This window comes from Rhea americana, unplaced genomic scaffold, assembly GCF_003343005.1.
Source record: "Rhea americana isolate MKP2758 unplaced genomic scaffold, rheAme1 scaffold_43, whole genome shotgun sequence".
Taxonomy (NCBI): domain Eukaryota; kingdom Metazoa; phylum Chordata; class Aves; order Rheiformes; family Rheidae; genus Rhea; species Rhea americana.
In genome coordinates, this window is record NW_028186568.1 from 5,934,016 (window position 1) to 5,955,150 (window position 21,135).

The 21,135-nt window shown below is 44.2% G+C and overlaps 1 protein-coding gene across 1 annotated transcript in view; it reads right to left on the minus strand.

The window, feature by feature from the left end:
* Positions 1–16,257, minus strand: part of LOC146589923 (uncharacterized) — a 44,505-nt gene extending 28,248 nt beyond the window's left edge. Inside the window, exons 1-7 of the mRNA XM_085315424.1 lie at positions 15,522–16,257; positions 15,056–15,228; positions 9,410–9,506; positions 6,105–6,341; positions 5,137–5,232; positions 3,720–3,849; positions 1,301–1,409 (exon numbers count right to left, since the gene is read on the minus strand). Coding sequence (XP_085171550.1) covers positions 1,301–1,409; positions 3,720–3,849; positions 5,137–5,232; positions 6,105–6,341; positions 9,410–9,506; positions 15,056–15,228; positions 15,522–16,257 — 1,578 coding nt within the window. The remainder of the gene's footprint in view (positions 1–1,300; positions 1,410–3,719; positions 3,850–5,136; positions 5,233–6,104; positions 6,342–9,409; positions 9,507–15,055; positions 15,229–15,521) is intronic.
* Between the last annotated feature and the right edge of the window lie 4,878 nt (positions 16,258–21,135).

Consider the following 21,135-nt stretch of genomic DNA (forward strand, 5'->3'; position numbering starts at 1 on the left):
AAGATATTTATGGTAATGTAAAAAGTTGAGACACCAGAAGTCTTAATCCAAGACAATGTCTTTGGATAGCTGACTGCATGAATAACAGCCTTCAGACCACGGGGAAGATAAGAGGTTCTAGAATCAGTAGCTATGTGACTCCTCCTTTAGTTCATTAGTAGAATCAAATGGTTGAGATGGTGCTAAGTGTTGCATCTGTTACACCTTCCTGCTTTATTTACTTTTAAGAGCATGTGGGGGAAAAAAAGAACAACTACTGAGATGGGAGAAGTTCTGTCTTTGTAGTTGTCTTTAAGGAAGTTCAAATGTTTTGCATAAGATTACACATAAATATATAAATGCATCAGTTTGAGTTGTTATTTTTCCAGGGTGATGTTGAGAAAATTGCTTGATAATCAAYGTGCATCTTCCCAGTCAACTAGCCTAAAAAAATGCAGAGTCTAACACCTAAAGGCTCCCAGCAAAAAAATCCCCTCTATGTTTGGCACTACGGGTTAGACTTTCAAAAGAACTCAGGAGTTTCCAACAAAACAGTCACCCAGTACTGAGCTTACTTGAAAAGCTGGACATTAACTGTTGTCAGACTTGGCAGGAAGAGCCTTGAGGGGAAAAAAAAAATCTTTTCAACCTTTAACTATATACACGACAAAAAGCAAAAACAAGACAGCTTATGAGATCCTTCCACAGCTGGTGTGAGCTGCATCTCCCTTGTGAACAAAGTATTTCAGCCTCCAGGCCTTTGCAGGGCACAATTCTTCACAAGGCAGGAGGGCATAAAGCTGCCAACTCTGCTCCGAACACAAACTCACAGTAATCTCTAAGCAGAGCTGTCTCGGCGTTTCTCAGCAAAAAATAAAAAATTGTTTTGCTTCTTAATAGATGGAAAGTGAGGGTATGGCTAGAACTAGACTGCTCCAAGGAAGGGAAGGGAAAGGGACAGAGCACCAGCGCTCCTCCTTCCGCCCCGGGGACAGGACGCATGATCGGACATCTACGGCTGCTGGTGTCTGCGTGTGCACGTGCGTGCACGCACACCTGCCCCTCCTCCCGCAGCAGTCACTGCCACCGTTGCGCCAGCCCCACCACACGGACAGCGGCGCTGCCACGCTGCCGTTTCAGAGCTCTCGGAGGCAAAACGGGCAGTGGAGCCACGGCTGTTTTGCCACCAGGCACCACTGGCATCCGTGCCAGCAGCACATGCCAACCTGACCATGCTCAGAGCCAGTTCTGCTGTTAATCCTGTGAGAAGTCTGGTATGAGTTACTGAGATCACTCAGCGAAGGCACCCGTGGGACAGTACCTGTTGCTCCTGCTGCTGTTTTTCCGTGAGCTGAGCATCTACTTTAAGTTGTTCTTCAACAAATTCTTCAAAAGTCTTCTGTCTTATACCAGTTCCTGGTGTGATTGGCCTAAGCAAGAAAGTACTAAACTGTAAGGTTCTCCAACCAGTTTTGTTTTGGTAATTCTGAGGGAGCTGACACTGAGTTCAGAATTCCAATGTTATGCCTCTTTTTTTAAAAAACTTGAAGTGTCTTAGCAATAAGACCAGTATTAACTTTTAATTTAAAATATCCTGTTTAGACTGAACATAAATTATGCTTTTAGTAGATTACATTTTTAGGCTGGTATCAGCCTCTTCTTAAAAATGGAAAATAGAAACTATCCAAAAGGAAAAGTATTTCAGGCATTTTCCCCAGACTAGATCTAGTTACAGTCACAAAGAACTCTGTAACTCTCTGTCAGAGAGGTTTGAACAAACTGGTGAAAAAAGTGACAGAAAAGGGATGTCTACAATGTTCTGGAATGACAAACTGAAGTCTGACTAAAAATACAGCATAATGCAGCATACATGAACATACCTTATTTCATTGGAAATGTACTTAGAGGCTTAATTTAGGCACTTCCTAAAAATTTGTGCTGAATATGAAAAAAATCCTGCACATAACAGACATCCTGGCTATACACCACGTTACAGTTTTTACCATACCACACGTCTACCTAACACCACTGACTACAGATCATCTTTTTCTTCGTCGGACTGGCTTTGTCCATTTTAGCAAGCAGCATGGCCTAACAGGAGTAGATTTGCAGAGCAACAGTTGTTGCTGAGGACATACTACGCATTTCAGGCAGGGTCACTGCCAAATAGCTGCAGCCGGGTCACACGAGAAAAATGTCTAGAATTGGAGCACATTCTCTGCTTTAGTTTCATCCAGASAAAATTCAGTTTGTGCTCTCTAAGACCACACCACAGTGTGAACCGGAGCAGAGTAATTACTTTCAGTCTATTTTGGCTAGAAGTTTGCTGCTTCTGTTTAAAACTTGAAGGAGGGCTTAGTGTCCTCAAAAGCTGCTGCTTCTGTTTGCAAATGTTTAAACACATTTCAGTTTTTATCACAAAAACAGAACAAGATAAAGAGTCCTTGAATTCCAGTCCTTGAAATACAAAGTACTAAGTCTTAATCTCCTGTATTGCATTAGGTGAGAAAAGGTGCTGCTAACCAGTTTCTGCCTGGCCCGGAGTTATCTCCATGCCAGTGTGCTGGTACAACTCATTCAGCAACTGAGTGRGGAACTAGATCAGAGCACCGACAGAAGCTAAAAATTATATATCTCCCCTCTCCAGAAAACTTTAACCTGGATCACTGCTCTGATCTTGTTTATCATATAAGCACATAACGATTGGTCTTGGCACAGCTGAAGAGGCAGGGCAAGCACAGACTGACACTGCCATCACCAAGTGATGGCCACTGCAGGCTGTGGTGCCACTGCAGAAGAAATGAAGGCATAACAAAAGATATTATCTCTCCCATACAATTTTTGCTTTACTTACATCCTTACAACATCATAATCGCACAGCTGCTACTCCTTAAAAAATTTTTTAATCTTTGAATGCTAAGACAAAGACAAATAGAAAAACTTCAATTTTATATTTTGTAGTTCTCTTGAGTTTATAAGAAGCTGAATCACAKTATTTTAATACATAGGGCTTGTAAAAAATATTTGTGGGGTAACATCTGTTACTGGACAGGAAGCATTCTGGCATACAAGGAGTTTCACAAGGCTGATCTGCTTATAAAATGAAAAGGGAACTATATAAAAAGAGGAAAGGGAAGCTATATAAAAAGAGGTGATCATTCAAAATTGCTTCCTGTGGTAAAATGCATCTCTCACCCAGTGAAGGATGTTAACAAGAAAACCATTCACTAATACTAGCTACTTTTAGTGTGATTACCAGGGTGTTTTAACACATCTCAGTTTTCATCATAGAAATGGAGTAAGATAGAGAGTCCTTGAATTCTGGTCCTTGAAATACAAAGTATTAAGTCTTAATCTCCTGTATTCTTGTTCACATTAGTGTTACAGTCTTAAAATGGAAAATCTTTCTGACAGTCATACACATTACTTTGGCAATCCATTGGAAAGAAAAGCCAAGGCTAGTTCTGATGGCCTTAGGCTGTTTTTATTAAAGATTATTACATTATCTTCTAACAAAATACAGACCAAAACAAAAACCAGCAAACCCAGAAAATGTGGAAGTATATCAACTGCCAGTTCTTAGACCTGCCCCATCTTTGCCCATTCATCCTGGTCACTCTTAAGCAAGGGAAAGAGCCTTTGTGTTGCAAATAGTTGCAAATACAACACATACAGTATGCATATAAGCAAGAAAAACATGCTTTTGTAACTGTGCCCAACTGAGTAAACCCATTTCTCACCTGTCTTCTGGACTTCTAGCCTTCAACGTCGCCTTCATGCCAAGGGGAGATGGAGCAATCTCCTCATTAACTTGTTCTTTGATTGCAGAAGTAGCTTCAGYGAAAGTTCTTTCTTCTAATTGACTATTACCTAAACAGAATAAAAAGGTCAATGAAAGCAAAGCCTTTATTTACACAAATAAATGAAAAATGAACAAAATAAAATAGAAATAGTAATATTCTCAACAACATGAAAATTTTAGGTTTTTGAAAATACTTCCTCGAATGCTTCGGAATTAAGTAGAAGGAATGATGCAGCTCATGACAAAAATATGCCTTCTAATCCTCAAGTCTAATGGTTGGGAAGAAGGAAAGAGGAAATGGTAGGATTTCTACTCCTGTGCCCTAAAGAATTCTAATGCATGCTTAACATGCTCACTGCAGAACATTTCTCTTCACTTTGCTGGACAGTACTGAACTGCTCATATGCTTGTGATTATAGGACTGCAAGTCAGTTCATTAAGCAAACAGAGAAGAGTAGTTGTATCCAGCAGATTTTGTAACTAAGCGTATTCTATTCTGTTTCACCATAGTGTTCACATTGTGCAACTTCCCACTGACGTTTACTGGCTATGTTCACTAGAGCAAAAAGGCTCCTACCCCCATCATTTTTTTACATATGTCAGCTAATGGAGACTTGCTCTTTCAGCTCAAGTTAGGACTGTTTGCTGGAGCAGAATGCCTTTATTGGTTCATTCACACTAAACACTGTTGTATAGGCACAAGCCACACAGCTCACTTCCTTTGAAATTAAGGCATCCAATGCTACTTAAATCTTTTGTAGGATACTGAAAGCACTTTCTGATCTTCATCTTCCACAAAACCTCGCAATGCTCTTGCTAGATCTCATGACTCCACCTGGCTGAGGGAGTATAGTGGTTAACAATTATTTCCCTTTGTCTTCAGTAACATAATGCAAGTGATTTCCAATAAACCATCAGCACCGGTAACATAAAAGTTTCTAAAAATCTTCAGTCTCATGGTGGACAAGCAATCCTGCTTCTGCAACCCTCTTACCTGCCTCAGACCAGAACATGGCTAAGGAGCTAGAGATGACACAGCAAGTACATGGCAGAAAGGGACACACAACTCACATATCCCTGCGCATTTCCAGTCTCATGTGTGGCTATGCTGTCACCAGTGTTTCAGATGGCCTATCCATCTCTCCATGAGAAAAGTGGCAATGGGAATGCCCTAACAGGAGAGCTGCCCCGCCACTGCAATTTTCAAATTAAAAAGGAAATAGTGAATACAAAATACAGCTGAACAAGATGTTCCTGACAACTCTCTGAAGGACATTTCTTCTTTTTCACACCAAAAACTAGTTATTCCCAGTACAGTGGAACAACAAAAGGGTCCAAGGAGTTCTGTTATTCACCTTTGTCTTCTGTTATGTCCTCTTCTTGAGCATCTTGTCTGGAAACTGTTTTTGTGGGGCTCCCAGCACACTGAGGCAGCAGCTCTGCGTTCATCCCTTCAAATAAGAACATGAAATGTGTTAAACATGTCATCATGCTCCCGTTGCTCTCATTTACCCTCCCCCAGTTGTGCTTGCAGTGGAAGAATTTCTACAGCTCTCTGAAGAACTGTATCATGGAACTCATCCAGGCTCAGATTAACCCAGCAAAAAATCCATATTCCTGGACAAAGGAAGGAGTCAAGATTGCTTCTTTCAGTGAGAGCCTTTGTCTGAGCCAACCTAAAGTATATGAAACTGAAATCTCAGTTGTTCTCTAAGACTGCATCTTTGCATCATTGGCAGATCCTGTTGTAGAGGTCCGAAACAATCTCACATTGAGGTCTTATTCACATCCTCTTCCCCTTCGGTTCTTCTTTCTGTTCCTTCTCCCTCCCATTTTTAAACGTCTGATTGCTCACAAATTACTCCTTCTTCTTTCTTACTCTTTAGTATCTTCTCAGAGAAAACAAGGCTAGCCAATCATAGCAAAGAGAGGAAGCCAAGCAGTGGCTTTCATTTTTTTTTCCTCGAAACAACAAGATTACAGGGCGATGTGAGAAACATTGAGATTGCTGATAAAGAGCTGGCCTCTTCCACTAAACAGACACATTCTCTCATTTTTGGAAGTGAGATTCATTTTCTACTTTTTAACTTCTTCCCCTAAAAGCAATAAATTCTCTATTTCATATAACTTAACTTTCCCATCTTAATGACTTTCTCCTCCATTTAGATAAGTCTCCAGTTTTTTAAAAGCTTTTATGACAAGCTATCAAAACAAAACAAAACAATCACCCCCTGCCTTGCAATAAAATCAGGGACAGTCTTAGCTCAGAGAAAARGACTTGTAAAGTATCCTTAGACCCAGATGCTCCATGTTCTTTACTCACCTGAATCCAAAAGATGCAGGTGCTCTCCTGAGATTTCCGAACTGCTCTCATTTGGCACCAACAGTGGGGATCTTCTTTGCTGGGTAGAGTGCATTATCAAGAGACCAGCCTGTGAGCAGTCGTGGCTTTGGAACTGTGAAGATTTTTCTGATGGGAGTTGGACAGGGATTAAAGTAGCAGRAAAGCATGGCAGGGTTGCCACTGTGGCAACCAGATGAGAAGGAATCCCACCAGAACCTGAAAAGCCTGAAAGAAAGTTAGCAGARAAGAACCATTAGACAAGCATAGGACAGTTATTGATAGATATATTTRTATCTATGAAATATACAGACAGCTGAGCTGGAAACCTCTTGCTATACTAGTATTGCACAAAGACACTGGTGCTTCCACGTTCCATGGCGTTTTGCATATTCAGCGTGAAAGCATCAACTATTGTTCCTGTTATCTTTTTGGAATCATAAAATGGGCTTGTCAAAACCAGGAGACATAATCAAAATTATTGAATTATTGAATGCCACAAGAATGCTGCCATTAAAAAAATCTTTAAAAGTACACTTAAAACACACCTTTCCTCTAGCTCTTCTTCAGTCTCTTAGCAGGTAAAAGCTAAGTCTTGCAAAGCATTTCTGAGGCATGCCTCATTGCAAGAAAAAGGAATGTTTTCTTTTGAACTCTGCACAGCCTGCTATGCATCTTATTAGAAGATTCCCAGTGGAAAAGATACAAGCAGCTCTGCAAGGGGACCAGCACCCAGGCCTCACTGCTTCCAGGWAAGAATCCCCTCTTCTGACTTTCTTTCTTCCAACCTATGATTCCTTCCTATACAGTGACCCAACTTCAACATGAGGAACAGAGAGTGCCTGTGATGGAAATACTTTCTAGCCTCTAGTTGGGGAATTTTTTGAAAGAAGGTTGATCTGTGGATTCAAATCTTGTCAGGTTGATATGGGCATGGGATCCAAAAAAAAAAGAGCCTCTTAATTTCTGAACAAGACCCAGAAGAAAATGGTGCAGTCTATACTATTCTGCTGACAGTGAAGCAGTGGAAATAACTACAAGCATCTCACCTGGAGCAGAATTTGGGCTGGGATTAGTGACTGATATAATTGCTCTGTGGACATACTGAGYGCTTGTTCAACCTGGTCATCGCAGGTGGCTTGCTCAGCATTGTATGTCATTCCAACTGGTCTTTCCTCTGACACAAAAAGCACGGGATCACAAAAATTTAATATATCTAATCAGACTCATCATATTGTTTCTTTCTCAGTCTGTCTCCATAGTATTCCTTGCAGCACTGGCTCTTGCTATCTATTCACAGGTGGTCTGCTCCACCCRGAAAATCAGTATAATCACAGCCAGGACTGCTGAAATCGTTCCTGGTGGTGCTTAGCTCTGGTAGYAGGGTGGATAGCTGACATCCTGCTTACCCCCCAACCTAGAAATATGATCGAGTACCACAGCATCAAGTTTGAAGGAGAGATCRCCTTCTGCACCATCAGGCATGACACCATGTTCCTTTTGCTGGGCACAAGGCTTGTGCACATCATGGAGAGATCAGACACCTGTACAACTTTACAGGTTGATATTAGAATACCTGATATCAATATCTGCTGTAGTTATCTTAATAGTGYAAAGAATATGGTTGCAGCGTTTCTACGGGAAATTCTCTAACCCCATGCAGCTGAAAAGGAGCACAGATTTTCTTAAAGGATACTGATATMTGAAATCAGTGGAGATAATCTGATAAATGTATACAGATGCATGCATGCACATATACAGCTTTGAAAGGAGACTATTTTTCCTTTTCTTCCATTTTTTTTGCACTGACCACTGTTGTTTAAACCTACTTTTCTAAATCCTTTTATTTCCTTGCCCAATAATTGTATTATATGTATTATCAAGGTAGAGAAGACTTGCTGCAATTTCCATTTCTCTTTATGGGAATGACAATATAAAACCTTGTTTCTCTAAAGYTAATTGGAAAAATCCTAGAGACTCCAGAGAAAAAAAAGCAAGCAGTCCTAAAACATGCATAATGATACACACAGAGGTCAAATAAATTCTCAGAGTTTTTTATTAGTATCATTACTTCCGCCTAACGTAAGGTCTATTGTTTGAAATGGACCTTATCAAGCAAATTTCCCCCATTCTGATTTTAAAGTTTTCTCCAAATTAGTCGGCTATGCATTATGAAGTGTTTTCAYATGTGCATAGAGTGACAGTAAAAGAAGTGGTTGTCTTCCACAGAYAGGGCTTCCTCACACTTCATACAGTGAGAACATGGGATGAAGATACTGAAAAAAGAAATCACCTTTTCAGCTCCTGAAAGCTGTCTCTGAGAAYCCATCAGGCTGCACTAAACTAGAGTGCAAGAGGGCATAACCTAGCTCTCCTAACAGTCCTAAGGGATTTTAGCAGAAGGAGATGCTTGATGGACCCTAACTGGGCAAAGCAACTTGAAATTAGAGAAAACCGAGGCCAGGTCAATGCACAGACGCCTGCAGGGCATGCGCTAGGCTCATCAGGCTCCTACCACATCCTGCCCATTAGGTAAAGCTGCCTCCTCTGGCAGGATACCTGAGGACAGCAGCAAGCCATGGATGATCTGGCCTTCCTGTGCCCTGGTCTATGTTGCCTGTTTGTTGTTAGGTAGAGCACTCCTGTTAAAGACACACATAATTTTTCAGCAACTCCAGATGATCTCCATAAAGTCTTCTTTCTCCATTGAGTCACACCCAAGGAAAATACGCTACTGCTGAGACAGGGTGGAAGGGTGGTCTCCTCCTTTGCTAACTCCTAAGCAGATGCCACTTTCTGGCAATGCAACTTGTAAAGATGAAGCTGTTCAACAAGTTGTATCACGCTGGGGGCAGCAGGCTGTATTATTCATGTTAAGAGTCTGTTAGCAGAAGCATCGTTTGTTGACTTTTTTTCCTCTCCAACTTTTCTGTAATACTCACCCACTATCCTAAAGCTTTTTTGCAGTACCATTCAAATCTGTACTTCAAAAGATGTCTGTACATGGAGGTGGGTTATTAAACATAAAAGATYCTTCTTATTATTCCTCCTGGAAATTCAATGTAAACAAGTGGAAAGAAACATTTCCTGGGACTTACAGTCTGTGCACAAGTGTGTGTGTAGAAATAAATACTTTAGTCCAAGTGTCAGATGAAGAGCCCTCTGCCAATGCAACCCGCCAGCAAACCTTGTCTTTCTTCAGGGCACTGCAACTTTTTGCTGCTGGAGTGTAAGCAGCTGGGGTGGGGGAATGACCTCTGCAGCCTCAGGAGAAATTCCCCAAGTACCTGGGTTGCAAAATGCAATGATTTTCTGCTGTTCAGCCACCAGCCTTTGTAGCTGCTCCATCTGTTGCCTCACCACTTGGTCCTGCTGCTCTGGACTCTGAAAATAGCACAAAGATGTAGTATGAAAATCTGGTTTGGAATGTGTCTTAATAAGAAGGAATCACCGTATCTGGACTTCGTGTTTAGGCATTTCTTATGGTGTATACTACTTCTCATGAATAAGGTAGACCTCCGTATTTAAAAATTCCTCTGCCAATTCACAACTCAAAGGCTACACCGACATTGTGCAGACAGYATGTGTTTTAGCAGATTCTGCTATTCTGCCTGGAATTACCTAGCATTTCCTAGCATGAGCCAGCATTTTCTTCTCATCTCTGTGCTGGGATCTCCTTCTCATAGAAGCTAAAGCACAAACAGGAGAGTAGTGTGCATCCACATTTCATACCAGTAAGGTGTCAGAACAGAATCAAAGCAGATACCCTGCCGGTTTAGATTTAGCTGTAAAATTTCAAAATGTGCTAAATGTAAATCAACAGCACTATTGATGAAAAGCAGCTTTAAAATTCGCTCTGTCAATAACTGATTCAATAACTTACGTTCCAGGAAAGAAAAATCTTTTGGTTTTGACAGCATCCTCCCCTATTTTTATTTCCTAGTCTTTCTTGTCCAATGGCATTTTTATTTTATTATTTCATTTTTCAGAAATATAGATGGTTAGACAGACTTAGAAATAACAAGCGGTTACTGAAAAACGCAAGGCTCTACAAAATACTAGGGCTCGGGCTTAGTTCATAAGACTGGCCCAGAGTAGGAAGCACTGTGATGAAGAACTTCCCCTCACAGGTCTCAGGGAGGAACCACCACCAAAGGGGCAATATTCAGTGAACATAGATGCAGCAAGAACACTGCCTGAAATCTAGGACACCTGCATTTTATACTGTCCCCTACTCCCTGCTCTGCTCTCTAGCTTTGTATCAGACACTTCATTGCTCAATTCCYATCCTTTAGCRGCCAGTTTACTTACACTGACCACTYTGAGGAGGGACAGTCTCTCTCTCAACATTTATAACCTGAGATACATATGCCCAGCATAATTAAACATGGAATTTCACTTGCAGTCCTCAAATGCTGCTATGTTAGAACTAAGCAACAACCATGCTGGATGCTCTCTGTGGACCACAAAGACCTCCCTTGCTGGTCCCTGGACACTTTTTGTGGAGGCTGCAGGACAGGAGAGGAAAGGAATAGACAGTAGAGGTCCAAGACTGCATCCTCTCCACTACTCTTCTATTCATACAAAAGAACGGAAGAACAAACCCAACCTGGGCCTCCATCTTGTCTGCTACAGGAAGATTCAAAGGTAGTTTATTTGCACTCCTTGAAAAATGTGGACTTTTCAGGAACTTCATTTGCAAGAAAATGTTTCAATACCATCTTCTGACTTTAATGTAAGYGGTTTGCCTATGATGTATATATAGCCTGCTGGGTTTGATGGCTACTTTGACAGATCCAACATGTGGAGCTAGGAAACATGGTGTTGTTTACAGGTTTAAACTTCCTTTAGAGTAATCTATACTTCTACTGGGAAAATCTCAGGGACCTACAAATCTAAAACAATCAAAACCCAGGCTCCCCGAGCGGGAACATGCACATTAAAATGAGAACCCTGGTGAACATATCTTCAATAGGAGTGCAAAAAGGAACTATGTGTGGTGAAGACAAAGGAGCAAGCCAGGGACAGATCAGAAAGGATGGGCTAAGCCAAAGCTAGAGAAAAGAGCAGAGCCCATGACACACTGCTGTAATTCTCACTAACATCTAAGATGGATCTCCAGATTCCCAGGTCTCCTCATCCTTYTGCCATCAGTGAAGACTGGGAAAACTCTGGGGGGACTGGACATTGGAGCCTACTGTTCCTTCCTATTGCACAGGATATGGTAACTAGCTTCTACTACAGATCCCTGCTTTAGATCCATTCCAAGRGGAGCTAAAAGTTCCAATGTGCCAGTGATTTACGTGGGTGCAAGTATAATGCTACATGCAAGTCTTTTTCTGTTTTTTTGTTTGTTTGTTTTCTTTTTTTAAAAGACCAAGGAAACAAACACATACTCAGAAAAACCACCTAGATACTCGTACAAGGCCACAAGGTTTAAACGGTAAGCAGCTAGCATTTGCCAGCAGGAAGGTCACTCTCTGGAAAAGGAGGAGCTGTAGAAAGGCTGCCCATGGCCTGTGGCACTGCTGCCACATGGTGCGCCAGGCGCAGTCTCCACGTTCCAGGTGCGCTCTGCTCCAAGCAAAGGGCAACAACTACGACTTGAAGACTGTCAGTGATGGGCTCTGAACACAAACAAGGTTTGCTGAAGCTCTCTCCAAACACAGACTTCTTGCTGGGCACCACACACCACCACTGCAGAGCAGTGAAGGAACTTGCAGGGGCTTGATTTTATGGGCAAACCTCCATGACATCTGCAGCAAGGAAAGATGGTCAAGCCTAGACACTGATAAGGAGATCTTGAAGAAAGTAACTTGATGGTATCAGCTTTTGTTCCAGTCAATATAAACGTAAATATGATAATGGTCCATCATAGGCTTCTACATCAGTTTGATATGTTGTAATCTCAAAAAAAAGAGGGATATATATACTTAGTGTATGAGGTTTCAGGGTAGGAAATTACTTATATACAAAATTTAACACTCCCTAGGCTACTAGCTGATTTCAGTTTGGAGAAGAACACTAAAACCAGCTCCGTCATGACGCTTTTCAGTGTTTCCTTCCRTACTGTTGTGGATCACCAGGGTATCGAGCCGGCGAGTAAACACAAACTCCCCCGGGCGGATGGCGGCTGTAGGGCCCCTTGGCACCACCCAGGCAAACCCGCTCAAAGCCTCCTGCTCCAAACAAGGAAGCGCAGAACAAGCTGACGACTGTCGCGTTCGTTGTTTGAGCGGCTTCTCGGTTTCAGCAGATTTTTTTCATTTAAAAAATATTATAAAGATGACCGTGTTTTACCTGAGGAAGCCCCTCGAAGCCAAAATGCAGCAGTAGAATACTTGGCACTTTCACAGACCCTTCCATCCAAGCRGATTTAAAGCACCCAGCGCCCCCATGGCATCCATAAAGTCAAACGCATACGTGTGACCTGATCTTTAAACGTGGCAAACCCTGACAAATCCCACGGAAACCGAGGAGAAAGCTAACCGAAAGCGCTGCGAGCTTTAATAAGGTGCCCAAAGAGAGAACGAGGAAATTAGCACATGCCTGGCAGCCTCCCGCGCAGTGCCAGAGCGGCTCGGGGCCGTCGTGGAGGCCGGGTGAGCCCACGGCTCGGGGCGCTGGCGGCCAGGCTGCTGCAGGAAGACCCTCCCAAACCCCGGAGCGGATCCCGACTTTTTTTCCTACTGGAGATGGCAATGACAGGTTATAATTTCCAGTTTTTCCATTTGTTTCTGTAAAAATTGTTTTATTTGGAGTACATCGGAAATAAATTAAAAATAGTAATAAACTCGTGCGCAGAAAACCCCACCGCCAGGCCGAGGCCCGGCGCACAGGGGAGCCGCGCACGGCCACGGAGCCCGCGGCGCCGCCAGACCCACGGCGGGGGCGGGAGGCGGGAGGCGGGGGGGCGGCCGCGGCGCGAACAGCCCCGCAGCGCCCCCCGCCCCGGGGCGGTGCCGAGCGGCCGTTCCCGCGGGGCGCCTCCCCTCCCGCCGCGGAGGGAGGGGGCGCTTCCCCCGCCCGCGTCGCCCTCTCCGTGTGGCGCAGTTTGCGCGGCAGCGTCCGGGCCCAGCTTAGAAATTTGGGGGACCTTGCTGGAAGCTGTGGGGGTTTCCTGGTTCCACCCCCCCCCCCCAGGGGTCACCAGAGGGTGATGGCTGCTAAGAGGAAAGGAGAGCTGGGCCGGTGTGACTGCCAGAGACCTTCAGGTCTCCTGGGAGAAGCTCTGCTGGGGTGGGTGCTGCTGAGGAGCTCCGCTGGTTGCTCCTGACAGCGGGAGTTGGGGCGCTTGATCCTGGTGGCCCTTGACCGGGGTGGTCAAGCACCCTCAGTCACCTAGGGAGAGGGCCCTAGGTAAGTCACAGGAGGAAGTCAGTAGGCTGGGAGGCATCTGTGGAAATGAGCAGGAGACAAGACAGGGTGTTCTCGGGGACTGTGCAGCCCCAAGAGTCCCAGCCCCCCACAGCAGTGGTGTTACTGGGGGGCTCTGTGCCGTGTGGGAGGRTAGGTACATCATAGCACTGCAGAAGGCGGCTGGAAACTGGTCACTTTTTGCAGGAGGAGAAGGGCTCTTACTCCTCCCAGAGACTTGCAATCAAGGAACTGATTTAGTGGCCTGGCTGAGGAGGAGCTGGGCATGGCTTCAAGGGAGGCAACTGGGCCGACAGGGTATTTATCCACAGGCACCCAGGGCYACCTGATCAGGAAGAGGAAGGCAATGAGGCCTTCTACAGACAGGTGGAAGTAGCCTCACCATTACAGGCCCTGATTCTCATGGGGGACTTCAAGCACCCTGGTATCTGCTAGAAAGACAACACAGCTAGGCACAAACAGTCGAGGAGGTTTCTGCAGAGCAATGGTGATGACTTTTTGGCCCAGGTGGTGGAGGAGCCAATGGGGAGAGGTGTGCTGGACCTTGTACTAACAAACAAGGACTGGTTGGGGATGTGCAGGTTGGGGGCAGCCTTGTCTGCAGTGACCATGAGGTGGTGGGGTTTAGGATCTTGTGTGTAGGAAGCAGGGCAATAAAAAGGATGGCAACYTTGGATTTCAGGAGAGTAAACTTCAGCCTCTTCAGGGAACAACTAGGAGGAATCCCATGGATTAGGGCCCTAGAAGGAAGAGGGGTCCAAGCATCCCTTCCTCCAAGCTCCCTGTGAGAAAGAAGTCAAGCAGAGGGGCAGGAGACCTGCTGGATAAGCAGGGAGCTCCTGGCAAAACTCAAACAGAAGAAGAAATTTCACACAATGGAAGAAAGCACAGCACACTTGGGAGGAATATAGGAATGTTGTCAGAGTATGCAGGAATGCAATGAGGAAGGCTATGGCCCATCTGGAATTGAAKCTGGCAAGGGATGTCAAGGACAACAAGAAGGGCTTCTTCAATAACATCAATAGCAAGAGGAAGATGAGGGAAAATGTGGGCTCACTGATGAATGGGGTGGGTGGCCTGGTGATGAAGGATGCAGAGGAGGCAGAGCTGAATGCCTTCTTTGCTTCAGACTTTACTGCTAAAGCCAGCCCTCAGGAATCCCGAACCCTGGAGACGAGAGAAAGTCTAGAGAAAGGAAGACTTTCCCTTGGTCAAGGAGGACTGCATTAGAGATCACTTAGGCAAACTTGACACCCACAAATCTATGGGCCCCAATGGGATGCACCCAGAAGTGCTCAGGGAGCTGGCCAGGGTCACTGCAAGGGCACTTTCCATCTCTTTGGAAAAGTCATGGCAATGGGGAGAGGTGGCTGAGGACCAGAAGAAAACAAACGTCCCTCCAATCTTGCAAAAGATGACTTCATGACTTCAATAAGCTACTTCCTGCGGCAGCTGCCTGGGCTGCACAAACCCACACCCCTGACCCCTTGGACTTGCGCAAGGCACCTGGCCTGACCTGCCKGCAGCAGGAGAGCTGCATGGCYGGGCTGGGTTACCTGGGCTGGCTGGGGCAGGGCCTCCTCTTCGCAGCAAAGAGCASCCAGAGGCTGCCCAAAGAGAGGCCGCTTGAGGACAGCGACCGGCTGCCCTGGGCTGTCCCTGCTGGCCAAGGCTCGCCTCCRAGCAAAGGGSCACGCTGTCAGCCTCTTTCTCTTCTCACTCCCAGCTGCTGCAAGCAAGAGGAAAGCGTGAGTCAGGTTCAAAGGACGGGAGCAGAGAGCTCTACTGCCTGATCTGGGTGTGCAGGGCTGGGTGATGCCACACGAAGAGCAGAGCTGGGTGTGAAGCAGTGGCTTTGCTGCAGCGGGGGGAACGGGAAGACAGCTAAGGGCTTCATGAGGGAGGAAGCACCTCAGCTGTGGAGCCGGGACCGTGCCTCTGAACACCCCGGCTTTGCTGCTCTTYGGACCTTCTCGTGTCTGTTCCCTCCCTSAACAGGKGGCACYCAGGGCACGGMAGTACCTGCTGSGYGCTGGACACRGGCAGAGGTCTGGGGCATGGCCAAGGTTTGTGGGTCCCTGCAGGGCCCRCRTGTCGCTTGGGCAGCTTGCTGTGGCAGCCRTTCGGGCTTCGCGCTCTGAGCGTGCCCCTGCCCCAGGGTGGCCGGAGAGGCTGCTGCTCTGGAGAGAGTTTGCTCTCCCAAACTCACCAGCGCAGTGGCCACGGCCCTCTTCAGCAGCCGGGGGGATGGAGACGGKGYGCTGCTCACTGGCAGCCTGCAAGAACGAGGCTGAGGTTGCGGAGCTGCCCTGCTTTGGGGCTGGCRGGTGCYGAGCAGGCGCAGCCCCACACGAGGCATCCACCCCACCGTGGCTGGGGGGACCGGCTGCCCTCCCACGCTCCCCCGCCTGGGGCAGTGCCTCCCGGCGACACTTACGGCTCCGTCGAAGCCCACGGCCTGGAGCTGCAGCCACAGGGAGGCAAGGTGGGTGACCCAGGTCTCCTGGGCTCCTGGGCTTTGCCTGCGCACCGGGCAGGGACCAGGGCAGAGCTCGCTCACAGCCAGCGCCTCTGCTCGCTGCCCCACTCCAGCGCTGTGCCCCTCGCCGCCCCAGCTCAGGAGACCTTTCTGCTGCCTCCAGGCTCTTCCGTGGGGCCTGACAACAGCCGCCCAGGCTGCCTGTGCCTGCGGGCCAGCAGCTGTGGTGCCAGCTCCAGGRGTGGGCACTGCTTGGCCTCTTCGTAATGAGAGAGACATCAGAGATCTCTCTTGTGTATCCAATCAGTTAGTTTGTCAAGTTTCTCTGTTGAAAGCAGCGCCAAAGATAACTGGTTGGAGCTGTGCAAAAAAATGGCCATTGCARGTGAATTATGAGAGGAAGAGAAGCCTGGGGAAAGCTTCCAGATGTTGTCCAACAGAAAAAGAGCTGATAGCTGCTAGGCGGGTAGAAAGTGGCAGCTGCTGGGGCTGCCTACCCCTGCTGGTGTATCACTGCTTGTTTCCTAAGAAAGAAGAAGAGCTAATTCAAAAYGCTGGGTCTGGGTGGATGGTGCTGAGTAGGAAGTGGTTGCTGGATGCTCCCACAAGGATTGACTAGGCCTTTTTCAGTGCCCTTTAGGAAAAAGTGARGGCGCATGGAATCAATATTGGGCTTTTTGCTACTCGATGCTTCCAATCATAGTTTTTCCTAAAGATAATTTGATTCTTTAAAACCACGATTTAAGACAACCCATTCATGTTTCCAGTATTGTGGAAGGTGGAGGCTGTATTTTAAGGTGTTTTGAATAAAAATGAGCTTGAGCTATACTAAATACAAGTTTTAAATTTACTTCACTAGTTACATGGTCCCCAACTCTTCAGAGGGTTCATTAGAGATGAATTACTGGACAAAGTGGGGCTACATCTACCAGATTTTCTGGTATGTGCCTTTTGGTGCAAGACACCCACTCATTTCTTCTGSCTTTGTGTGTACAGTCAGCCTATTCTAACACATCTGCCTCAAGACAGAGGTTCATACCTCAAGCTTTCTGTGCATAGCCTATATTCCATAGCAATTTCTGAATTGCAGATTCATTCCAAACATAGTGCCTATGCACTGGAATTCACAACACCTAAACCCCATTGTCCCATTTGAATGCCTTAAATTAGTAACTGGTCTGGTTTTTTGGGGACAGCTTTTTTATTGTCAGCAGCTCGGCAGCTCTGATTTTAGACGCCAACTTAAGACCTTTGGGCTTCAAAGCAGTGACCTCATCTTTCACGCATCCATTGAGGAGTGAATGCTTTTCTTAAGATGAAGTATGGAATCAAAATACACTGCTAACAGGTATCTGTATTGGGAGACAGCTCCAGTGAGCAAGGCGTAAATTCTGTATCAGCTTCCTGTGTTTGAGAGAAAGATGAGTTATGGAGGAGAGAAGGATGAATTTCAAGTTATCTGCTCTCAAGTTTTACTTTCTGTTGACAAATATTCATTCTTGACTAAAAGACCTTGCAGACTATGAAGAGATTTGCCCTATTTATTAAGAGAAAAAAAGTACCTACCACTGTTCTCAATTTTAGTACTTTGTACTATATATAACAGCATTGTATTATTAAGATTGAGATTTATTCCTTATTTTTGAATGTGTTTGTATTTTGCTGAGAAAAGGGCAACACAAGGAATCCATACTACTATCCTAGAGCCTCCACAACTCATCCATCATGTGGTGTAGCCAACACAAAGCAAGCCAACATCCTGTTTGCAGCATGCAAGCAAGTAGAAGTCAGAAAGTAACACCTTATTTACAGAGAAAGGGCAAAAGGCACTAAAGCTTTGACAAATGTTTGTTTGTATAAGCAACAACCAAACCAAACACCAAACTGCCTTTTGCCTCCTTAGACACTGCACTCTCCATCAATCTCAGAAGAGCTGAATGCATGAGGTTTTAAGCAAATATTAGGGAAAAACCTGTGTTGTGAATAGTAAACAGAACTTGCTTGCAAAGTTGTTCCTAAGCACTGCACTCAAACCACCCATGCTTTCAAGCACTGCACTTAAACCATCCAGGTTTTCAAATCAGAGCAGAAGAAAAAAATATGTGAGGAAGCAAATGATTTAAAAATTACTGAATTCTAAAATCAGATTATTTCTAAAAAAAATACTGATCAATTGTATTCATTGGAAAATCATTCCAATTAATAAACACACTAGGGAAGGTTGATAGATGATTTGACAAGAAGTTGACCTTTACACTTAMTGAATTTGTGAATCACTATAACTAATTTATTTTTTAGTGGTCACAGGAAGATCTTCAGCAAGACCTTTCAACCAATGCTTTGCTCTCCTGTGTAAACACATGAACAAACCCCACACACTGGATCAACATATCACTCTAACMAGACTATTTTTGACCTTCTGCCRCTAGATGGTGTCCAGTTACAGAAGCTACGACAGCACTTRYATTAATCAGAAAAACAACATTCAGAATTGCTGAATGCTCACTCTTACAGCTCTTGCTGATATTTAGAGTAAGCTCTTTTCCAGAGAGATTTGACTTTTGAAGTCTTATTCTTGATCTCTGTATGATCTTTAAACCAGGAACGATGAAGTCTTTGATGTGGATTTTTGCATAAACAGAAGCCATGAACTACAGAGCATCTAACTGTAAACAAGGAAATGTTAGCCAGGGTTGAAGTAATGCAAAATATCCTTCCTAAGAGTATAGGGGAAATCAGAAATGAGAATGGCAAGTGGGCGCCCAGAGTGAATACTACARCCAGTACCAAACTGAGCAAACAATAAAGATTATGAAAACCAGTATGAGCAAAATGAAACTCTTCCTGTCTGGTGGGGATCTTGGCATGTGGTGTTCTACCTCTCCTCTGAGAGCTATTGTGAGGAAAACTGCAAGAAAAAGAAAGAGAGCACTGAAGAGAGCCCAGAGATAGTAACAATACATACATACATACATACATATATATATATATATATATATATATATATATAAAATGTAAGAGTAAAGTTTTCAAGAACCAAACAGCAATGTGCACTGGAAAACACAGCCTTTTCACTTTCCACCTTTATCCCTCTACTATCCATAAAATTAAACACAGGGCAAGCATGGAAAACTCAGTTACCACAATGCCTCACTCCTCAGTTCCCAGCTCTGCTAATGAACAAGGCAGCAGGCAACAGGAAGCCTCAGTCATTCACTAGCAAGAAAAGGACATCGCATTAACTCTTCACCTGCTGAACTAACACACTTCATTTAGCAGAAGTAAAAAATGTGTCCACAGGAAAAGGAGGAAGGAGCAATAGAAGAGGAGCATTAAAGCTCTCATTACAGAAATCTGTAATGAAATTTCTAGAAAACCTAACTCCAGCTCAGTTAKACTATTTGCATGGCATGTATTAGGGGAAAACAACAAAAAACCTTTATGTTACRAGAGTGTTGTATAGGGAAAATGAGTGTTTTACAACTGAGAAAAAAAGAAGGATTAGTTTAAGACATTTTGATCAGCTCTACTAATAGGTAATGACACGTTTTTATAGCAACCTATGCTGTTTGAAAAGGAAGCTCAAGTGAGAGGTGGAGCTTATGATTTCAGGGATGTTTCATTGTAATTAAGAGAGTTCTTTCTTTTCTATTTTCCTTGAAGTGATACTTGTATATAAAAGAACAATTTAGACTCTTATCCTGTAAGATTATTACAAATCAGTGCCCCCACTACAAATGGACTTCACTGATGTCAGTCAGATTATATATGCAGTCCTTCTGCTACAGACCCTGGGCTTGTAATTGCTASCATACTCTAAAAATTTTCAGTCACTGTGTTCTGCCATGTATGACAATCAGATGACTTCAGAGTAACTCACATTTTCTATAGAACTACCTTGATTTTACTCTTTTTTATATAAAACACTAGAATTACAGCCAAGTGAGTTGTTGCAGAGGTGACTACAGAGTAAAGTAACAGAGTACTCACAGTTTAAAACATTATATATGTTATGCCACTTGAGGATATACCTTGACATCAAAGATTAAGCTCTGTGACATGCCTGAAGTCATACTGTATTCAGTGGTGACTAGACTGTCTTTTAAACATCTCACAAGCTCCCGAGACTAATGGCAACTCAGAATGGAATAAACRCAGAATCTGAAACACAGACAGATACAGAAAATAAGAGATCTTATCTCTGACATAGCCTTCAACTGCACCTGACTATTTCTACCTTCTCTACCATATTTTAGATTGCTACATTATTAGCACAACTAATTTATTTGTGTTATACCTTGCTAACRTTTGAAGTGACAGTCTTTAATATAAGGGGAAAAAAGGTATTTAACTAGACTCCATTTTCCATGACAGCAATAATTAAATGAACCTGACTTTAACATTATCTAAATTGATTACATGAAAATCCTTCTTGCCCTCTGGGAAGACACTTTGCCCCAACCACTCTGAGCTTGCAGCGTTGTGCTGCTGTAGGGGATCAATAACCCGTACAGTGGAGGAGGGCTCAGAGRGCAAAGTGCCCRTGAAATTAAGGAACAGYGTAGGATGCAGCTCATTAATCTTTGCTGTTGCACAGAGAACTGACTTTACCTCAACACAAAGGGGGCCAGAGGATGACTTTTGTTTGAGATAAGTAGCTATAGCTGTTGATTGGACCAGGTGTAAATGTTTCTTCCTGAATTGATCAAAACACTGTGAATGTCTCCCTGAGATTAGCCAGACCAGCATGGGGGAAATGTATACATGGCTCAGCCCAGCATAAAATACAAAGCCTCAACATCTAAAAAAGGAATCTCAAAGAGAGCAACGGGCTTGAGCTGCCTTCAACCCACATATKCCTTTCTGGAGACTGGGAGCGCCCAGCGTCCTGACGGTGAGCATATTATAGTGACCGGTAATATCAATTACATTGGTGGTGTGATTGAACTGCATAAGTGTACACTTGCATTATAATTTCAGTATATTGCTGAAATCACTTTGCTAAACCAAAAATCACGTGTAAGATCAAATATTTTCAAAGTAAACTTTTATATTAAACATTGCACTCTCTGTACGTGTGGAGGATCTAAAAGAACGTGGTCAGAGAGTACTGGACTCTGGCAGGCGTGTATAACTTTGCGGAGAGGTTTGATGGCA